This window comes from Thunnus thynnus, chromosome 14 (assembly GCF_963924715.1).
Source record: "Thunnus thynnus chromosome 14, fThuThy2.1, whole genome shotgun sequence".
Lineage (NCBI taxonomy): Eukaryota > Metazoa > Chordata > Actinopteri > Scombriformes > Scombridae > Thunnus > Thunnus thynnus.
The window spans coordinates 1,605,390-1,628,102 of record NC_089530.1 but is presented as its reverse complement, the minus strand read 5'-3'; the positions used below and the strand labels follow the sequence as shown (position 1 = coordinate 1,628,102).

Here is a 22,713-nt window from a genome sequence, read left to right as displayed (position 1 = left end):
ATTACAGCAATTAATTTTTTTAAGAATTATGAACCTGTCCTTTAAGACAGCTCATTTGCAAAGCACCATTCTCCTGAAGAGGATCGAGTGTCAGTTTAGTTGTAGTTAATCACTCTGACCACCTGAGGTCAGTTAACACTCATTAAATTATTAACGCAGAGTGTGCATGAAACTGGCATAACACTTTGGATGCAATGCCATGAAATATTAACATTAATACGAATTAAACCAAAATATGAGTTTTGCAATTTCTGAAGGAGGATTTGTGATTTGACACAGCAGGAAAGGCACAGGTGGAATTAGCAATAATGAATCTGTTCCATCTGTGTCTCCATAAGCAACCCTCTCTCCTGGAGATGTTTAGACAGAACTATCAACAGCTATCGATCAACAACAAATACGTTTTGGAGTAAACTTAATGCCACCCAGATTTCTTTTGTTTTCAACATAATGAGGAAATATTAATTAAATCTGGTACATCTCTAAATGTTGATTCTCATCATATCAGAATAAAAAGCTTCACTGACAAAGTATTTCATTTGTTTCCCATCAAAATATCTGATGTTACAATACAGTATCTGCTGATAGTCACATTTAGACACTCACAGCTCTTCGTTAAGGTTAGGGAAAGATGGTGGTCTTGATTCAAAACAGAGAAAGTCAACAATGACTTGAAGCTATATAATCAATAACATACAACACAACACATGATGTAAAAACATGTATGAGCAGAGAGCAAACAGGGGCTTGCCCACACACCTGTGTCCAGAATCACAGATGTGTGGATAATGTGAGGATGGCAGAGAGTGAGGACCCGAGTGCAGTGAGCAGACCAGAGACTGAGGCAATTTGTTTCTTCTGGGTTTTACTGAAGGTTTAAAGCTAGCAGCACAAAAAAGGCAAAACTCTGTAAGCTCTGTAGCATGACTGATAAAGTGAGAGACTGTATAGTTGCCCACAGACTGATGAGCTGATGGAGCAGGGCTGGTTGATGGTTGACGGCTGTTTAAAGGCAGTTGCAATGGCCCAGCTCACATCCAGGGGGGCAGGTAGGGACCTCTGGTGGATCAATAAAATATAGGGGTTAATACTACGAAGCTTTTGAATACTTGACTGTAGTAGTGACAGATAAAGCAACAACAGGAGCCAGCCAAAACAAAGTCAGGAAGTAAAGGAAGGAGAGAGAAGAAAAGAGAAAAAAGGGGGGTGGGAGAGGGAGAGAGGTCAGAGGACAGCTAGTACTGAGAGACAGAAAAACAGAGACATAAGATGTGTTTCCATCCACCTGTTTTTATTCACATAATTTGCACATAAAATTCTGGATTGGAAATGGCAAAAATTGAAAAAAAAAAATCACAAAAGCATTTAATGTTTGGCTGAGGTGAAAAAGCTGGTATATCCATAAAAGAAATATGAGTGTAAGTGTAATGCAAACAGACTTAGTAAATAAATGATGACCTACATGAAGCATAGGACATCACTGAAGACACAAAAACATCTGTGTGGAGTGATGAGGAGACTATAATGTTCCTCATATTAATACAGGAAAAAAACTGAAATATCATATTTCCATCATGTTTTCTACATTGTATTTCACTGCATACTGCCACTCTTTTGTCCTCTTCTGCAATGGTTTAATGGCACTGACTGGAGAATTAGCACCACTAAAACCACTATCTTGATGAACCAACTCCTAATATTCATATAACAGCAGCTGATGGAAACATGCATGAATTTGTATTTTCGTTTGCTGATTTTCTGGAAATTTGTTTAAAAATTCTGCTAAATTTGGATGGAAACCTGGCCATAGAGAGATCACTGTGACACCCATCTATAACAGTTATGGGTATTTATTGTTCTCTACACAGTTTATCATAGTTTCTTCAGAAAATGTTGCCTTTTCCACATTATCACCATTCCTCATTTAAAACAATAACTACTGGTAACATGTAGGAAGCTGAAACAGGAGGTCTAATATTCATTTACTATACATTTAATGGAAGTTTCTCCTACCATGTGACAAGTGTCTGGTAAATGTTACAGCTAAATTATAACATCACAGTGTGGAATAATTTTTGATGTCATTCTGGTCTCCTGCTTGTCTGAAAAAAAAGATCAACCTCTGCGTACATCTGTGGCAACAATATGCTCACAGTGGTTGATTTATCACTGAAATATTAGAGAATGTAAGATTAGAGAGCATTGAATTGTTACTCCACATTACTCTATGGCAGGTGTAAAACCAGTGCTATGAACACAATGACAGCACGCATAAATATCTACTTTTGATTTAACTTTATTTTGAAAAATAAATTTGAATATTGGTGCATACTGAAACATACAATAAAGATACAGATACAGTTGTCTGACGTCATACACAGAAACATCAGCTATAATTTACACACAAACAGTTCTTGTTGCCTTACAAAATTCTACATATATCCCTCCCTCTGCTGACTGATCAGACACAAGAGGAATACACTTTTATTGTACAGTATACAGTAAATACATTTTTTACCACTTTGGAGTTCATTAGAATAGCGTACTATGGAGAATCCCTTGGTATTATAATACCTAGACAATATTTCTGAAGCATTTCCACCTTTAATCAGAACTGAAATGCTGTCTTGTGGTGTTGGAAGCACTTTGTCTTACACAACAGAGCAGCTGCTACTTACTATATCTGTTGCTGTGGCAGTTCGTGGAAAGCCTTGTCCTAACAAAATTTGGCATTCAAAAACTTTTTTTTTTCTCTGGTTACTCTGTAGAGAAAAGGTCATTCTTGTTATTTTTTATTATTACCAAGTCTCCATCCTTAAAGCTAATCACTCACTGCTTTTGCTCTGAATCACTGAATTTTTGCACTGACATATTTTCCTTGGATGTCCTGCTGAGTGCAGCTTTACAAGTCATGACAAGTCAGGAGTTACACATCATTTTGTTTCTTAAACTACACAAAAAATGGCAGAAATATCAGCTATGCAGTATTCAATTTAATGACTTTAATGTACATAGATCAAGCTGCAGTGCAACCTTGAAAAACAGGACTGCGCTAGCAAATAGCCCCTTTATCACCAATTTCAAACTGGGTTAGCTTCAAAGGTGTGTTAAGACTGAACATACTGCAGATTGTTGAGGTGGTGTGATTGCTTGGATGCAGATGTGAATTCATTGAAATTGTTTCTGCTTGAGAGAAAAATTTGGGCTTATACTGAATGTTTATGATTCCAATTAATGAGGCCTTTACACAATTTCAGAAATCATCAACTTTTCTTTTCTGCTACTGTAACTCATGACTCCATGTTATCTGGGACAAGACAAGAGAATTTCAGTGACGCAACACTGGCACAGAACATAAATCAGAGCGCTTAATGTGGCAAACTCAAGCTTTGCATGTTATTAAACACACTAGTTATATGTATTCTAGTTATATCAAGAGATTGATGTTCCTCTGCAGCCTCCTATAATCAGAGTTTATGGGATGAGAATGAAAAAAGTGAATGTTAAGGCAGGCTGCTGTTTGATGGAAGAGAGTTTTTGAAAGGTTACATAAGAGGAGACAGTAGCCTGCAGTGAGGCTGTGGTTTCTATCTGACATGTTATCCTCAGCCCATACCTTAACATGATGTATGATCCACACACTGGAACACGTCATACACATTATCTCTGCATGCACCCCAGTTATACAACACCACACGCACATACACACACACATATACACACACTATATACAAAGCAGTCTGTCTATAACACATTTACAAACTTAAATACAGAATGAAAAGATATGAAATATGTTTATATTTCACATTAGTTGGATTGTTACAGTTTTTGCAGCGCTCTAATGGAAACCTATCCTATTGTAAATATATCAACATGTATAATGCAGTATGTCACAGTTTAGATCATTTTAGATGTATATAATTAGCCCCATCTTGATTATTTTATATGAGAACATCAGACTTCTAAGTTTCACTGTGATATACATTTAACAAGTCTCAAATAAACACTCATGTTCCCTCACGTGCAACAACTGAATCCCTCATACGAGATTCCTCTCCTTTAATTCCCTCATGCTCTTCTCTCTTATTCATTCCCTCCATTTTCTTCTTCACTGTTTCTTCCCCAGTCTTGAATCATCTCCCCTGTGTTGTGTCCTCCTTCTCCTCCCATGTGAGGCCATCTGGATCTGATCTGAGGGGGAGACAAAGATGTTGGGCAGGGTTTAGAAAAGTGCTCTCGTCACCTTTGTCAAGAACTCCACTGGACAGTGATTACAGCTGAGTGAAATGCAGTCTAGTAGTGTGAGGCTTCACACCGTAGTCGTGTATCAGCATTTGCTTTCCACGCCTGCACCCTGGGTCCATCGCCTGTCTCATAATAGTCACTGTTGACATTTTTATTATTTAACAATAAGCATTTTGAGGATTGGTCTGTATCTTGCTAGATACAGGCCTTTAATATAGTATATGGTACTAGTGCACTACCTGGATGTTTATTGTAGCCAAGGGAAGTCCAACTTGCTCTGCTGGCCCAGGGCAATCATGGAGTTCCTGTTTCTGCCAGCAGGTTCTACTGGTCCCAGATCAGGCCTGTAATGAAGAGCAGACCACTATTACTGAGAGTTTCTGGCTTTTTACAGTATTTCTGGTGGATATGTGGGACAGCCCAGTCTGCGAGTATGAGAAAACATTTGTTCATTATTCCCAAATTGACAGAAGCACTGCAGCAGGCTGGTGTGCACATCTCAGGAGGAGGACGATGTTCTTTCTAATGAATCCTGGACTGCAGCCATATCTCACCAGGCCTCAGCTTAAATCCACGGGGGAATTCTCCCACTCCTCCAGGCATACCTCAGGCCTGACACTCCACCCCCTCCTCTGTCCGCCTGGGTCCGTGCCAAGCCCCAGTCAAGACAGAGAGAGAAGCTGAAGGGCCTCCCATCAGATTCCTACACTGTACAACCTCTCAAATACAGAAATACCACAGTTCATCCACACCCAGACCCCTCCTCTCCCGGGCAAAAATGAAGCTAATAGCTCCTTATATCTCCACCTGCCAGGAACCTGTCACTCTCTTCTTCTTGCTCAAAAGTCACTGAAGCTGTCACCACTTTTCCACCCCAAAAATGCCTTTCTTTCCCCTCATGCTGGCTTTTATTCATTGCAGTCAAATAACTTGCATTCCTTCTCCTTTTTTTTGGTTTTGTTCAGCAAACAAGGGAGGCGAGCACAGCTCCTTTTCAGTGGTTTTGAACTGATGCCATGTCAGCCGAGACATCACCACGAAAACAAAGGACACTAAAATCTGGGCTTCGTCAGAGAGTTTGGGAGCAGATTTGATATTTTTCAATGTTTCATACTTTTATCATTAAGCACTATTCTCTCCATAAGCATACGGAGAGAATAGTCTTTCATGAAAAAATATGACAATCTGTGTCAACATTTGAACTTGAACTATATGTATCTCTTCTGTTGTGTTCTGTCTGGAAAGTCTTCATAGAGTAGGAATAAAAATTGCAGTTTGGTTGATTGCTAAACCCTTCATTGATATTTCTCTTCCTTAGTGTCTCTACTGCTGAGTGTACTCCAGACGGTATGTACCGCAAACTGTGGTCTGTTGTGTATTGCCACTGCTGTTTGCTCACCTGTACAGTTGTGGACAGGACATCTTCAGTGAGGTGGAGCTCAGTCCCAGTCTGCTATGGTTCCTCAGCTTAGTTTTCCTCACTAGTTCTTTGACTCTGCCCCATGTGTAGCTTTCACTCAGCTGAACAGTGAGAGTGCAGAATAGACACACAAGAGCAACAATTTAATACTAATGTACTTTTAGCTGTGACAAACTAGTGACCCTGCAGGAACACACAGCAAAATCTACTGATGACAGTAAGACACGCATGGTCAAATGAGGCTTGAGGGTCCAGGTGTTGGTGTGCCCCAAGGCCTTTCATATCCACAAATCTATCAGATTATCAAGATGATATTTTATAATTTGTGACAGAATAAACAAAAAGTTTCTAATTTCAATTAAATTCAAGCGGTTTTCATGATTTAACTTCAAACAGAGCACATGCACTGCTAACTGTATAAATCTTAGGTTGTTAAAACCCTTTGGAAGGACTTGAGTGTGAAAATTCTGTTTTGACTTTGTGAATAGTAGTTTGACAAAATAATCTTAACTCAAGGTCAATTTACTAGCTTCTTCCTGGGCTTCCAACAACATCTAATGGTATTTATCAGCAAATGGAGGTGATGACTTTCAGAAAAAAACAGCTTGTAAGTGTACCATGAGGCAGATGAATGTGTCAAACCTTTGGAAAGTTAAAAATAAAAAAAGTAATCAAGCTAAAAACAAGACTTATTGTGTTGGATCTTAAAAAATGATCCTGCTGCATTAATTACAGTTAGTTCCCAACAGTGGGGCCTTTGCAGAAGGAGAATCACTCCTCCAGGCCCCTCATTCATCATGTGTCATCAGTAAGAGTTTTGCTGTGTCTGTTTGCCATAAAGACAGTGAACAGAAGATGTGGACATTGGGCAACTTTAAGTGATTCAGAGTGTGTTGGCTGGGGGGTGGGGGCAGGGGGCACCCTGCAGACTTGCTTAACCCAAAAGTCAGATTTCTAAGGTGAAAGCAAGTGATGGTTGCAATACAACTGGTGCTAAAATAAATAATTTTTCTATTTTAAAAAAAAACAGTCACCAATCATATAAGTCATGAAATATGTTAGATACTATGGATCAACTTCCACAACAAGAATTAGTGTATATTTGAATGACTAGTGCTTAGAAGCAAACTAGCTATCAAAACTAAAAACAGCTGATGGTGATGGGAGGAAATCTGTTTGGGCATTAGTCAAATTTCCTCATTATTGGCAGCAAATTGGCTTATTTGTCTTCATATGAAGAGGTCCTGCTCTTCCATACCATCAAGACTATGCTGACTGTGATTCTTGCAGTGGATCTACAGCATGTGCACATGACTCACCCTCCGCTGGGGGATGGAGAGCCCCTCGGTGCTGTCACCGAGGAAGTGGACCTCCCCCTCAGTGTAACTCCTTCGGTTCAGGCCTCTCCTCCACAGAGGTACGGCTGTCAAAGCCTCGCTGCTCATGTCTGAAAAATAAATCACATACAAGGAGCTGTTACAGTGTGTGTGTGTGTTTGTGTGTGTGGAGAGGGTTCACTCGGGTAGACAGTGAAAGCTGTATTCATATGATGAACCTCGTCTGTTCATTTATTGTCATACTGTAAGTATGAATTGTGTCTGTTATCTTGTGTATTGTTCTGTCTTTTTAGGGCGAAAAAACAGAAAAAAAGGAAACAATTGCAAAACAACCACTAAATATACTACTACTAATAATAGTGTTTTGGAGTAAATGTAATTACTGTGCTGTTTATGTTTACTTGCAACCATTTTTCCAGTCTACAAAGTGCTGCGATCTTGTGACATGTTCCTTCTCATATGTTGTTAGGTTAAGACTACTCGAGAAAGTAAATTATTTACCGATATTTAACCATGATAACAATCTTTCCCTAACCAAGTGCTTCAAGTTACCTGAACAGAACCACAAAGACATATATCATGTTTCACTTACCACAAGCAGATACTGAAGGAAAAACAAATGAAACATTGTGGATTTTTTGCAAATACCGTATGTTCAGTGTGAACATTTTGTGATTTTTATACACTTTCTTTAACATTCATTAAAATCATTTCCTTATGTAGAGAAAACACATTTGGGTGACTTTTGGGTGAACTTACATGCTGTTGCAATTAATATTTTCCAGGGGAGTTCCACATTCAATCCTTTTAACTCCACCAACTCCTAAGAAAATATCTGGCTCTTTAGCTGCGTTCACAGCTAGTTTCTAACTTTGCCTGTCAGCTGCCTGATGCTGCTCGAAACAAGGCTGATGAGAGCAGAATTTGAGGACTGGAAAACCAAAACAATTGGCTGAAAGAGGCTAAAAAGTTCAGTAGAGATGAGGGGAACTGCAGAGTTGGTGATAATTCTCTGTGGGTTTATCAGCATGAGCAATACCTTGCACACTGGACATAGTCATTTCAGATCTGCTCAGGGCCCAAAACGGTATCACTGTAAAGCCAGTTTCAGTCAAACAGGAGAATTTAGACATGTTCATAAATGTAAATGGTCACTGTGACTTACAACATATGTCATAAGAGATATTTTTAATTTCAATGAGTTAGCTTTAAAGTGCACATATATTGTATTTAGGTTTGGTCTGGGAGGTGGAGTGTTTGTTCACATGTTGGAGGCCTTTGCTCCATGTTGAGGAGGGAGCGATGACTGTTATGACAAATGGTGATGGAAATCAGCACAGGCCTGTTTTTTTACCTCTGTTCATTCCACTCCCAACTTCTCCCACATGCATGTAAATACATCTTCCCATACCACAGGAGCTCACAGTTTCTACTGACCATGACAAAGGAAACCCCCACATTAAGACTACAGCTTTGTCATTAATATTTGTGTGCAAGTAAAGCCAGTTAATTCAAACTTGAATGATTTTGTGCAAATTATCTCTTTGTCAGTGACAGCAACAACCCAAAAATACAACAGTACCCTAACCCTTACCCTAACCTTGCACTTCAACAAACCCAATAAAAACACTCCTTTTTTGTAGTCTGTAATTCATTAGTCCATGCACATGCTCCTGTGTAAACATAAACACTCCTAACAATCTGTGATTGGTATACAACAATAAAACTCAATTCCACAGTCTCATATTGAACATTTGCACTTGCAGAGCTCTCTTCTCCTATTTACTACACCTAAGCAGGGCCTCCCATCTTTCATGACCTCTCAACCTTTTCTCCAGATCCAGTTTCCTGCCCGTCAGAGGAAGAACCGAGGCATTCCATAGTCCACGGGACATTATGTGTTCCTGTCATGAGCAGGATGCCAGGAATTCCGCCCGTGTCCCTGCTCGAGTTATAATTTCATCTTCCCCGTGGGGCCACTGAGCTATCGGCCACCAATCACCTAGGGCAGCATTAACCACTCCAAAAACACAACAGTAAGTATAACATTTGGGGAGATGACTGTGTTCCCAAATGACTAACATCACCTGGAGCTGGTGTCTGATGACAAGGTAAACACTGAGGCCTAAAAACACATGGGGTTGCTGCAGGGTCAGATTATGAAACTTAAGTACTGCTAAAGCTTTTTAATAACACACCTATTAGATCCATTTCGGGAAAGTGCCAGACAAACACTGAAATTAAAACATTAATACATGGTTGTGCGCATGTGCGTTTGTTGACACTTCCCACTGGAGCAGGTTATTAAATGCCAATCCCACTAGTAATTAAATGCAAAGTTCAATTTGGGATGGTTTCAGTAACCTACAGGGGACTCAGCTGCATGTCATGGACTCACAACAAACAATACTGAATGAGTCTGTAGCTTAAGTGGGCAGTTGTGAAAAGAAGCCAAAAGCTTATCCAGTCTATTTAATCCACCTGAAATGTCAGTAATAATCCCTCATTGCACAGGAAAACGTGTTTTTGGGTATGTGTGTGTGTGTGTGTGTGTGTGTGTGTGTGTGTGTGTGTGTGTGTGTGTGTGTGTGTGTGTGTGTCTGTGTGTCTGTGTGTCTATGTGTGGGTGTGTGTTCACAAACTAAACTAAAGGTCTCAGTATGCTTCCTACAATGTGCTTATTTGTCACCCTGAAGATGGTTTGTTAAGGACTTTTGTTCAACAGCACCTTAAAGACACACAAAAAAGGAAAATATATGTCAGCCTTACCTCTCCTGGTTGATAGAAGTGGGTGCCGGGTGACCTCAGGGATGGTGGACAGGTCAGAGAGCGTTCCACTAGGTGACAAAAACTCACTTCTGGAGTGTCGCTTCTGCGCGTCCTGAAAGGCCAGACTGGCTGCACCACAGCTGCAGTGCTGTTGGAAAAAGTCCTGTTCAGAAAGATAGTAGGAAGAAGACACAAACAGCTGAATATTGTAATATTATGCACTATTAATGCATATATCATATATATATATATTATTGCATATCATGCAAGGAAATATCTGAGTCAGTAACGAACGCTTTGACGCTTTTGAAACCAACTTTCAGTCACTTGTGGAGTCACAGGCTTACTCACAAGCCCATATGGTTAACCCAGAGCAAATTCCCAGTGACCTTGAAGCACACATGCAAGAACTTGAAGCTAAGTACTCAGAGCTAATGAAGCACAACTACCAGCTCCAAACCGAAGTGCTTGACATAGAGGCCCACTCCTGTAGACACAATATTGAAATCTTGGGAATACAAGAGGGCGAAGAGGAAGGTAAACCCACTGAATAAGTCCCCAGACTGATTCCCAAGATGCTTGGGGAAGAGCATTTCCCGCACCCGGTTAAAGTCAACCGTGTGCATTACTCTCCCCAGCTGAAACCGGCGACCGATGCCAAGCTGCACACCATCCTGGCACGCATCCACCATTTTCAAGTCAAAGAGTTGATCCCCAGTTTTTAACAGTATCATATAGCCTGTGTTTTAAATCTTCGCAAAGAGGGGGTTTTGTGATAGCAGAGTTAGTTACCTGCCCAACAGCTTCTCTTTGGATGAAAACGGGAAACCTTGTGTTTCCAGGGAGACACAAGGGAGGGTGGGTGGGGATGTGTGTTGTTCTTACTTATGGTTCAGGCATGTCTGTCTTTTTCTTTTCTCGTTATAGCACTTTTACAAGGCTGGAAGTCACTTTACACTGCTTACTATGTTTGTGCTCAACCGAAATAATCTCTTCCTTATTTGCATATGCAGAGGTATCATGTTAGAATGAAGTTGGGGGGCAAGAATATTACAATAGTTTTGTGGAATGTCAAGGGGCTTGCCCATGCTGTTAAAAAGGTTTTTAACATAGTTTTTCAACATCTTAAATCTCTATATGCGGATATGATTTTTTGCAGGAAACACATCAAAACAACTGAGCAATGCAGACTGAGGTGCAGCTGGATATTGCAAGTTCAACCACTCCTTTTTACCCTCATGATCAGACAGATGCCTGGAGGCAGAGGGGTCAAATTTCTCTTGAAGATACGTATGTAGATAGATGGTTTGCATCATTCAGTCTGCTGAGAGGAGAGATAAATTTGAGCTGTCTCACTCACATTATTTTCAATACCTACAAATTAGGCACTACATCCAATCCAAGATTCATACCTTTGAATCCCTTCCAGGGAAGCATAATTTTTTTGATATTTTAAAGAATCCTCCTGACTCCAGGCATCTTGTTTCCAAGTTTGTATGTTTGTTTGATGGTTGTACTATAGCCTCTACTGTGAAAAGGAGGCTTGGAAAGGGGAACTGAGCATTGAATTATCTGAAGTTGCATGGGATAAGAGTCTGTCTATAATAGTCTTGCTCAATTAACGGTAGACGCCAGCTGATCCAGTTCAAAATTGTCCAACGTCTTCACTGTTCTACATCGAGGTTGCACAAGGTTTACCCTTCTGTCTCACCACTGTGTGACATATGTCAGATGACACACTGTCTCACATTTTCTGGCTCTGCCCTTCACTTACTGAATTCTAGCCCAAAATATTCAATTGGTACTCAAATGCCTATAAAAGAACCATCCAATGAGAAGCTGGACTTGCCATCTTCAGCTGCTCACAATCCACTGTGTGCTTTCCTACAGCCATGCAACAGTCGTTGATGCTGGGGATGATTGTCGCCAAAAGACTAATTTTGAGGAAATGGAAATCACCCTCTCCCCCTTCGTTCCAGAGATGGATGGCTGACATTATTTCAGTCATACAGATTGAAAGACTCAGTTTCTTGAGAACCAATTCAATAAAAAAATTCTCAGCTCTTTGGGACCCATTGCTTACTTACCTAGACCAGGCCGGGGAAGGATGAGCTACTCTTTCCCCAACACTGCCTCATATTTTTTAAGCAATTAATTTAGTTTGTTTGGCGCCTCATTAACAAAAACATAGTTGCTGACCTGCCTCTAGCTCTCCCGGTTCTCCTCCATAACTGACTTAAAGAGCCACAACTGCTTCTGCAGTACCCTGACTGTAATTCAAAAGCATGAATTATTCATCTGTGCATGCAAGTTTAATCCATTATGGCCTTGCTGGAGAATGTTACTTTGTTTGAGTTCATGGACCAGTCATCCTCCTACATATTTGGTTGTACTGTATGCACCATTATGTGAGTCAGTATACTGTATATTCCTCCTATGACTTGTACTTCAGGAGGACAAAGAACAATACAATCGACTGAGTCATCCTAGAGCATCAGTCTAATTGAAGTTCACATCCCTCCATGCTAAATGAAAGGGAACTCCAGTATGACATCACTTCCACGTAAAATCCCATAATAGTTCAAACTACATAAACGCAGCCTGCAACAGAAGTGTCACATGGATGAGATTAAAGCCAGGGGATGAGATGTGTTTTTTCCTGCTCTATTGTGTGGAATCACGTTTATATTCCTGCCCAGAAAAAGGATTCTATGTGTGTGTAGAGTATGTGTACAGACACACACACACACCACCTGCACAGCTTCATCATGCAACCCAAGTGGCTCATTGTGTGAGTCATTTCCTGATTTTTGCCAAATAATCTCTTTGCCTGCTCTGGAGTTACCTTTCACCTACTGTAGAGGCAAAAGTTCAAATGGGCCTCTAGAACAACACGTCCAAGTGCACATCAGCCTACACACACACATTTTCTCCCCTGATATCAACACAAAAGCACCCTTCTCCCAGCTTTATTACATAACCACTGGTCATTTGTATTAGTTATGGGGTAGATAAAGGCCTGTTGCTGTTATGCCTCATGGTTTTTGTTTTTGTTAAACCTCTAGGTATTCACTGTTCAACTGAAATATGCATACAGAGCCAACATCAGTGTTTTTTCACTGAAGCTTCCAACCTGTGTAAAATAATCAGCAACAGTGTGGTTGTAAAGATGAGATTCAGGCAAACATCTATTTTGCACGGGTCATTCTTTATAAGCATCACAGTCATATTCCAAAAGTTAGGTGAAGACAGGCCCGGAAAAAGGAAACCCGGTCACCCAAAGAGCATCAGTCACAGGACAATAACAACTGAGCTGGCAGAGATCCTTCAAGGGGTGAAGGGCTTCTGGAGAAACAAAACATATCAGTTGCTCGTCACTTCAGCTTCACGCATGAGGGGGAGGGACAGTCCGTTAAACATATGGGGATTTCCTTTGTGTGTCCAATTAGTATTCATTATTTCTAGGCTTGAGTATTCATGATATCTATAGATAAAATTCAATTGGATATATACACACAGAAACTAAAGACAGAAGCATAAAGTAAACAGTTGGAGTTTGATGCTTATAGCGAATACACTTCTCTTGGTAATTCCCAAACAGAGACTGTGTTCACACCAGAAAGCCACACAGGTGACAACCTGGCGGAAGCCCTCAGGTCCTCCCTCCAAGAGTATTCCTGGACGAGAGGAAATGGCCTATATTACCACGGACAATGGGGCCAATATTGTGGCTGCAATTCAAAAACTTAGCTGGCAATAGCTAAGTTGCTTTGGCCATAATCTGCATTTAGCCATCACCAATGCAATGAAGATATTTAGAAGACCTGAGCCATGGGTTTGTGCAGAATGTTGTTGATGACTTTTTCACAGAGCTGGTAAAAGAAGAGAAAACTGCAGAAAGAACAAGCCAAGCTCAACATACCCCAACATTGCTTAGTTCTGGTGAGTGGTGCTAAACTTCGATTCCTATTTCTTTAGACATTGTTTTTCCATTTTTTTATAGGAACGGAGTAGGCCTATGTGTTACTGAGTAAATCTAAATGTGCCTACATGTATAATAATAATAATAATAATGATGATAACTTTATTCGGATAGCACCTTTCATACAAAATGCAGCTCAAAGTGCTTCACATTAAAGAGAAAAAAAAACTAAAAGAATGAATATGGTATGCGTGTTGTTATGTATTATAACAGGAACAAGTTCATTAGCGAGTTTGTTACATTGTATCCGTGAGTTGTAGCCTAACGTGACCGCAGAGGGAGGGGAGCGGACAGGCAACAGGGCAAAAGAGAGCCGCGCCCCATAACCAAAAGTCTGTTTAATAGCTTCAAGGTAGTATCTCTTCCAGCCCTCTTTCGTCCACTTCTCCTCGCTGTCCGGGACCCCTCGACACTCCACCTTCAGCTCTGTCTCACTGCTCCAGTCCAAGAAGCTCATCTTGATTGTCACATGGTACTCGCAGGGCCAGTTGTTATACTTCCACTTCATGACTGTTTTCTCTTCAGGTATATCATTTATCATTATTTGGCTAATTAAACAACGCATTAGGCCAATTAAAAAGACTAATAGACCAAGGATGCTCAACAAGTGTGTTTAAATGAACTATTATTTAAAATTTCATGTTATTATTATTAATATTATGTTAATAATTATTTCAAAGTGTTATGCTTTATGCTAATATTTAAGCATGGTGAGTGACTGTTGTAGATGATAGTAGTCAGTTTAATGCTACTGTGGCACACACTATCTGTATGGAGAGCCCCACACAGGAGTTTATCACATCTTTAGGGATTCCCATGGGGAGTCAATGACCCTTAAACCATCAGCAAAGGATAGGGTTGTTGGAAGTATCTCACAGTCAGTCAAGGAGAAAAAAACACCATGGAATGTCCCTTCCATTGCTTCCTGTCCCCACATAACTGAAGAGACTCGACTCAAGGAGGAAGATCAAGTTTGAGAATAGTGGAGCAAGATGTGTACTGTAAAGTAATTCTACTTCTTGATTACATACATTTTATTTCTATAACACTGCATTAGTGATATGTCAAAAAGGGCTATGGGATGTATTCTGGCAATAGAAATGTAACTTGTAGTGGTCTGGTGGTCTACTGCACTGCTGATGGGGGTGGGGGGTCTTCCTACTGTAGGTGTAACCGCTTTTTTGTTTATCCTCTGCCTGCTCTCAGTATATCCAGCTGTGCTTCTGGTGCTGATGTGACAAGTGAACCAGAGCTGTCACATACACACTGAGCTGTCATAAATGGTCTATTCAGAGATCTCAGACAGTGTTCCAGTTAGGGCTGCTCTTCTTTTGATGTGTCATTTTTGTCTCCAGTCGTGGATTTGCCTTTGATAATATCACAGCAGGGAATTGGACAAAAGGGCTTGGGAGAGCAGCCGGTGTGGTCCATCTGTCAGGAGTCAAGATTCAGACCTTTTCAGTCTTCAAGTGAATATAGAAATATTGCATAAGGATGTAAAGGTATGAGCATTTATAAACTTAATAAAACCTGCATGTATAAACTAAATACATTTCTTCTCTCACTCTGTCACTCTGTTTGCCTCGTTTCTTTGACTCTGAAACTCTGAAGTCCTTGACCCCTGCTGGGTTCACCCAATGCTCCAGAGGAAAGCTGTTCCGGCCCCTGAGACCAAACTTACTAGACTAGTGTCAGTCCAGGTTTTCTGAATCCTCCCTCTCTGTCCTGTGCCAAGGCATCAAACAAGAAAGCAACATTCCTCCTATTTAGAGAACAGTTCAAGGCAAATGTTCATACGGTCAAACGATTTAGTCCTGTGACCTCAGAAATACGTACAACTCTGATTCAGATCATGACAAAGAGTACAGTTAACAAATTCCACCACCCAGCTGGATAATGTCTTGCTATCAAATTAAAGTAACACGACAAACATCAACAACATTTTTAGTGTCTGATATTGCACAAATCAATGTGAAGGAGTGTCCACGCATCAGCCAGCTTTAACCTCAAGCTGGTGTCTCAACAGACATGACAACTGAGACAGGATCTGGGAAGATGAGACCTGGAGCAAATGGTTATAGTCGGAACTTTTAATAAGGTGCAGCAGACAAAAAGCATTTCCTTATCAGAGTATATCAAATTATAGCGCCAACTTTGTCAGATTTCAGATCACTGTCACTGCAGAAACAATCTAAAATTTTAATTAAAATATTTACTAAAGAAACCTAAATAAATGTTAATATCAGTAGGACTCCAATAGTTTGTCCTGGGAGCCATGAACCCCACAAAACATGTCTCTCACTGCGCATGTTGAAAATGCTTCCCACAAGTTTTCATAGGTGCTATCCTGTTGTAAAAGACCACAGCTCTGATAAAACATTTCAAAACAACACAAGTTATTTGTGTTTTTCTTTGGAGCACTGAGATAACAGAGAGCCAGTGTAGTCATTGAGATCAGAGTGAGTGAGGAAAGCAGGCTCTGGATTTTATTTCCCACATTGTTTGCTGTGCCAAACTGTACACATTTAATAGTCACTTACTGGAATACTAGCTATTGTTGCTTACAGGAGAAAAAGGCAAATTTGTTGTAATTGCCTGCTGACATTGCTTTTATATTATTCAGTCCACACTTAGAACAAAGACCGAGTGTTCTAAAATCACTATCCTATCCTCTACATATGGACTTAATTTTAGAAAGCAATAAATTACTTCAGCTGTATTGCAGAACATTGTTCGCTCACTCGGTCACTGAGCACTCGGTCTCAATTTACTACCACTGGTTTGGAGTTTGTCTTCAAACTGTACTGAATGTAGATATCTGGTACTTTAATTTGGGAATTTGGTGAAACAGTGCACCTGGAAAATTTTAATTAAATTCATGTCCGTTTTGCTACTTTCAATTAATTACTCAACAGTGATTTAAAGTGGTTCTTCAGGGATTGCACTTCCATGAAGTTGTGGAACTCACAAGAGATAGATTAGAAAAAAACACAAGTAAAAGCACTGCAGTGTTAACAGACACACACCTCTTTGGTCTTTGTCATCCTGCCATCCTTCTGCAGGCTGCAGATCTGTCTCTGCAGCCGGAGGTTGGTCTCCTGCAGCTGGCCGATCTTCTCAATGAGCTGGCAGATGTGCTCCAGGTATCCCAGTCCTGAGCCCAGAGGGTTGGAACTCTGCTGTACCTGGATAAGCAGGGGGTGTGCAGGTTAGCCAGACACCAGGAGTGAGCTAGTTTGCTAGAAGTTTGTTGAGTTGAGAGTTCTAGTAGTTTGTTGCTGTTTGAATCTTAAATTATGAAATTTTGAAGAACGGTTTACTGATATTCAGTACTTTTAATTCAGTTGTAATCATGCCAGACATCACCTTGAATTCATAATGTACATCAATCAGAATCTGACTCTGAATCTGAATCATTTTAATTGCCCAAGTATGTTTATGCATACAAGGAATCTGACTCCAGTTTAGGAATAACTATATACAGATGGAGCCGTTTCTGTGAACTGTAACCAGGATACAAATTGTGCAAAGAAGTGAGGAGTTCAAGGAGTGCTGAGATAAATATTTAATGGTAAGGAAAAAAGTGTCACTTTATGTACATATAGTAGGTGGTTGTGTACAGTATATACAGCCTGTTCAGATATACAGTAATGAGTGAAATGTATTGCACATTTTGCATTTTAAACTAAAATAAATATATGTAATTTGTAAGTGCAATAGGTAGTGTTCCAGGGTTATTGCACTGTGCCACAGTTAGTTAACTGTTCACAAGTGTGACGGCGAGGGAGAAGAAGCTGTTCCTGTGTCCGGTGGCTTTGGTTTACAGTGCTCTGTAGCACTTACCAGAGGGGAGAAGTTGGAACAGGCTATGTCCAGGGTATAAGGGGTGTGCAGTGATTTCCCCTGCCTGTTCCGTGACTCTGGAGGTGTATCGGTGGGATGGTGGGCAGGTTGGCACAAATTATATTTTCTGCCATTGTAGTCTGTTCCTGTCCAGACAGTGATGGATGGGCAGAGAACAGACTTTGATGACTGCAGTGTAAAACTGGATCAGCAACTCCTGAGGCAGGTTGTCTTTCCTGAGCTGGCGCAGTTAGCAAGTCCTCTGTTGGGCCTTTTTGTGTGTTGATGTTGGACTCCCACTTCAGGTCCTGGGAGACTGTAGATCCCAGAAACCTGAAGGATTCCACAGCCAAAACAGTGCTGTTGAGTGAGGGGCGGCAGTGCTGGGGGCTCCTCCTGAAGTCCACTGTTATGTCCACAGTTTTGAGCATGTTCAGCTCCAGATTGTTGCAACCACACCACGAGGCCAGCTGTTCAAACTCCGGTCTGTATGCAGACTCCTCTCCGTCTCAGATGAGGCCAGTGACTGCTGTGTCGTCTGCAAATATCAGGAGTTGAACAGACGGGTCTCCTGCGGTGCAGTTATTGGTGTAGAGGGAGAAGAGCAGCAGGGAGAGCACACATTCCTGGGGGGCGCCAGTGCTGACTACTGTCCGGGTGCAGGATGTGATTTTCCCAGCCTCACCTGCTGCTTCCTGTCTGTCAGGAAGTTTGTGATCCACTGACAGGTGGAGGTGGGCACAAACAGGTGGAGGCGAGCACAGAGAGCTGGATGAGTTTGGTGAGGATGACTTCTGAGATGAGGGTGTTGAATGCCAAGCTGAAGTCCATGAACAGGATCCTTGCATACGTGCATGGGTCGAGGTGATACAGGAAGTAGTGCAGTCCATGTTGACTGTATCATACACTGACCTGTTTGCCCAGGCAGGCAAACTGCAGGCAACTCCAGCAGGGGTCCTGTGATGTTGATGATGATTCAGGTGGGTCGACTCCAGTATTATTCTTGTCAGGATGGAAAAGCTTCAAAATATCATGGGACAAAATCTCCACAGACACTGATATAAAGGACATTCCTAAAGGCTAGCAGCTCTGTAGCGCAGGAGAATAGACTGTAAATCATTTCAAAGGCAGGAGAAACTCATGCACTGTAGGCCTTTGTTTAGTGGCCTTTCCAGGCCATTCTGAATGGAGCGGCCAAGGGGAGGCACAGACCCAAGCCATGGTGACACTGAATATGGCATTTCAGAATAACCTCCACTTCTGTTTCCCCTCAATACAGATGTATGCTTGTTTATAGATAGATGTTAGATAGATATTTTTAGCAGAGCAGCTTGTTCACATCACATTATCGTGTCATGAGTTTAAGGTTTAAGACATCACTGTCTATAATATGCATCCTGTATGCACTGTGTCACACTGTCACACACTGTGCAGGCATACATACACCAATTTTCACCAGGGTTGTCTCATATTTGTCAACATATTTTGAGAGATGCTATAAGTACATCACAGGAAATTCCACACAGTTTGGCTTTAAGCTAATGACTATGACATTTTTTTCCATTGATGAACACAATAACAATATACCAAGAGGAGTGGCTGGAGACAAAAAAAAAAAAAAAAAGTGCAACTTTTTGTTCGTGAGGGGTTTTGTTTTTGTTTTGTTTGTTGTTGTACACCCAACTACTGCTACCATGTAAATCAGTATTACAAAAAGTATGTCCCTCTTTAGTCAAGTGCCAAAGGATTACATCTATGTAGTGCTTTACACGAATAGTAAGTATCCCATTAAGGACACAGGACTCTTGCAGGTGTAGGCTATACTCTAGCAACAGTGCCTTGAGCAGTTTCCAGTGGAGGTCTCCTCCAAAGTTGATTAGTAGTTTACTAATGTATGATCTCATTTTACTAAATGTATTTAGAACTTGAGGGGCCTAAGTATTAAATCATTCACCTTATCTGAAATTTCAACATTTCACATTTAGTTCTAATACATTCTGTTATTGTGTTTGCAAGAGCAGATGAGGGTTACATTGTATGTGATGTCCGCAGTTTACAGTATGTAAACATCAGAAACAAAATGAGTGGAAGAACATGTAAACCCACACTGACTGTTTAGTGGTTTGAGTCTTACCCTGCCTGGGAAATGTATTTAAAAGAAATAGATCAGTAGCACTGTTTGCTTCAACAATTTACATCAGGGTGACTTTAAACTGTATGTTTAAGAAATATGTAAATATGATGTGTTCTTTAAAACAAAGTTCTTGTTTTGCCTGCCTTTAATAAATACAGATTGAAAAAGCTGAGACCAAATGTATAATTTAAACTTTCATGTTATGATGTAATTTGTCAAGTATGATATCCTGTGTAATATTCTAACCATAACCCATTAACACATTGTTTATGCTCTTATCATTGCACTTTATGGCTTCTTAAAGCACTTTCACAAGTGAGCCACATAAACTGCACTTGTAAGAGCATTCCATTACCATTGGCTGCTTGTCTCCCAATAAATTCATGTTATCATCCAGTAGGGATGAAGAATAAAAAGGAATTATGGTTGATGTGATGCTCTTTATCTTTGCTTCAGCCTTCATCCTGACTTAGTTGCGTAATCATCACATACCAGAATACCAGAATGGATGTCATTTTGACTAATCTTCAAATTTCTTATTTTCCACATTTCCATGGTACAAATGAAGGTGTTGTAATACAAACTACAGATATTTGAGTTATGCTAGCTCCATGCAAAAAGGTGTGTAACATATACTACTATTAAAAGGGGAATAATGACTGGTTTCATCTAGGTAAAACTTCAAACAAGAAGTTTTGACATGAGTGGTGCAGGACTTAACTCACTTCTGTTTGAGTTTGAACATGAGTTACTGCATCACAAGAACCCACAGAAGCATGAAAACTTGTTAAGTTTATATGTCCGAGCTGCAGATGTTCACATTTTTCAACACTATGAAAAAGGAAATTTTGAGCAAATATTTATCCAGTCATCAACATTCCTAAAAGTGTCCCAACAAAAGCAGGATGTGAGCTCAGGTCGGGGTCTTTGCCCCCCTCCTCTGAAACCCCTTTCCTGTGCTGCTGACGCTGAAACTCCAGTCAGTCAACTGGGAGCTATGATGGAAACACTGGCCAAACAATGGGCCAGCAGCCATAACAGGTTGGAGGACTGACATCACTCGTTTCCTCTGATGGACAAACCTTCTGCAAGATCACACAGGCTCTTGACCATGAACCAGTTCCCACACTGCAGTGATGCAGAGGACACTTTGCCTCAAGCTTTCTTTCTCACTTTGATTGTGTCATAGTACATAATAAGAGACTCAGCATACTTTGAGCTGGAGTTTAGATCGCTGTACCTCTAAAACTAGATTTTTAAATTCCATTTAATATCTGTAGTATGACTTGATTGACATTATTGTTTTCATGGCACAAGCACGGATATCTTTGGATTGAAGCTACTGATGTGATATTTTGAGATCTTTAAAGCTGCACCAATCGATAATTGTATATTATCAATGGATCAAATGACGGTGTGAAAGGGGTCACTCATAGTAACGGCAGAGCCTTTTAGCCTCTTTAAGCTCATTGTTTGGGTTTTTTATTGCTCACAACCGTTGCTCTCATCAACGTGGTGTCCAGCAGCAGGCAACTCTTTCAGTAAAAAAATAAACACTACCTGCTCAACACAAAACAGCAGACAGATAAAGTTAGAGACTAGCTGGTGAACATAGTGGAGCATTTAGCAGCTAAAGAACCAGATATTCTTCTCATGAGTTGATGGAGACCAAACCCTAGCTAAAAGGAGAGTGAATATTATATAATAAAAATAATAAATAATACAATTTAAAAAGGAAACATAATGCTGCTTCAAAATGATTGTTGATTGGACATTCTAAGCTTAAGTTCTGTGCAAAAATCTACTGATAGCATAAAACAAAAAAGGAGATAGCTATGATTGTTATTCTTTGTCTTGTTAAGTGAATATATTTTTGCAAGTTTCGTACCAGGGTTCCCATTATGCTTTAGATAGATAGAAAGTCACTGTGGTAGCTAAACTCTATTTTTTGGCTATATTTCAAATCTGCTCCATAGAAAGTCATGCTACATAAGCAACTATTAACACCTGTTAGCAGTAACCGTGGATGTACAGACAGCATCACCTGGGTTGCTTACGATGCTCAAAAATATCTACAAGGACATTTATCCACTGGAAGGACATCACTGGTTTCTAGCAGTGTGTTTATGATGTCTATGTATGTGTTCAAATTTGAGTTAAGACTTTCTGATGCAGGGGTTGGTTGTTAAAACAAAATTAGGTTCAAAGGGTTAACGTCATTTTTAGCTGATGGATTTCCTCATCTGTTGAGTCCTCAGAATCTCTTTACTGCATCCAGACTATCAGACCTGTAGAAGTTTATTGGTGGCTAATTAAGATAAGGAAGAATACTCCTTCCAGGAGATGACCCTCACTTCCTCAGGGGTAGTTATTGGGGGTGGAAGGCGGATCTTATCTGTGGCCCCACAGAGACCAGTGAGTGATCCACAGTCGGGAAGAGAGAGTGGGATTCAGGAATGCCCCCTTTTGCGTGCACAGAGCCATTTTAAAAAAGGCAAACACACACAAACAAACACACACCCTGCTGCACTTCCTCTGTGTTTCTGCTGGGCCCATGAGTCAAGGGGCAACAATGTCTCACACATGGGACTGACTGAGGAGGTGACAAGGATGTGAAAAGCTGCATGTCTGATATAAGACATAAAGTTTGGATAATGCTAAAGGCCTACAGCGACTGCACAGCATGCGCTTGTGTTGGGATGAAACACTGCATCCAATATTGCTTAAGGTGAACATGACGTCAGAACAGGAATCCCATAGTCCCACTGGTTTTAGGAGGATGATAAATGGAGCCTTGTGAGTGGAAGGGCGCTGGAAGCAATGTATATCTGTTATGTACTATCATCTGAGGGTAATTTATGGTGCAGCTAAGCAGAAGTGTCCAGATCATAATTCTAACATTTTAAAAAATTGACTATTCATATTGTTTGAATAGAAGCCCTCATACTCATGGGTGTAAATGGTTCTGGACTGAAATGGAATT

The 22,713-nt window shown here is 40.5% G+C and overlaps 1 protein-coding gene across 1 annotated transcript in view; it reads right to left on the bottom strand.

Moving 5' to 3' along the window:
* Window positions 1-2,280: 2,280 nt before the first annotated feature.
* The window catches only part of si:ch211-250c4.3 (uncharacterized protein LOC100535981 homolog), a 43,930-nt gene continuing 23,497 nt past the window's right edge, over window positions 2,281-22,713 (bottom strand). The window contains exons 3-8 of the mRNA XM_067609279.1: window positions 16,780-16,938; window positions 9,772-9,934; window positions 6,985-7,112; window positions 5,645-5,766; window positions 4,485-4,589; window positions 2,281-4,191 (exon numbers count right to left, since the gene is read on the bottom strand). Coding sequence (XP_067465380.1) covers window positions 4,493-4,589; window positions 5,645-5,766; window positions 6,985-7,112; window positions 9,772-9,934; window positions 16,780-16,938 — 669 coding nt within the window. The 3' untranslated portion in view covers window positions 2,281-4,191; window positions 4,485-4,492. The remainder of the gene's footprint in view (window positions 4,192-4,484; window positions 4,590-5,644; window positions 5,767-6,984; window positions 7,113-9,771; window positions 9,935-16,779; window positions 16,939-22,713) is intronic.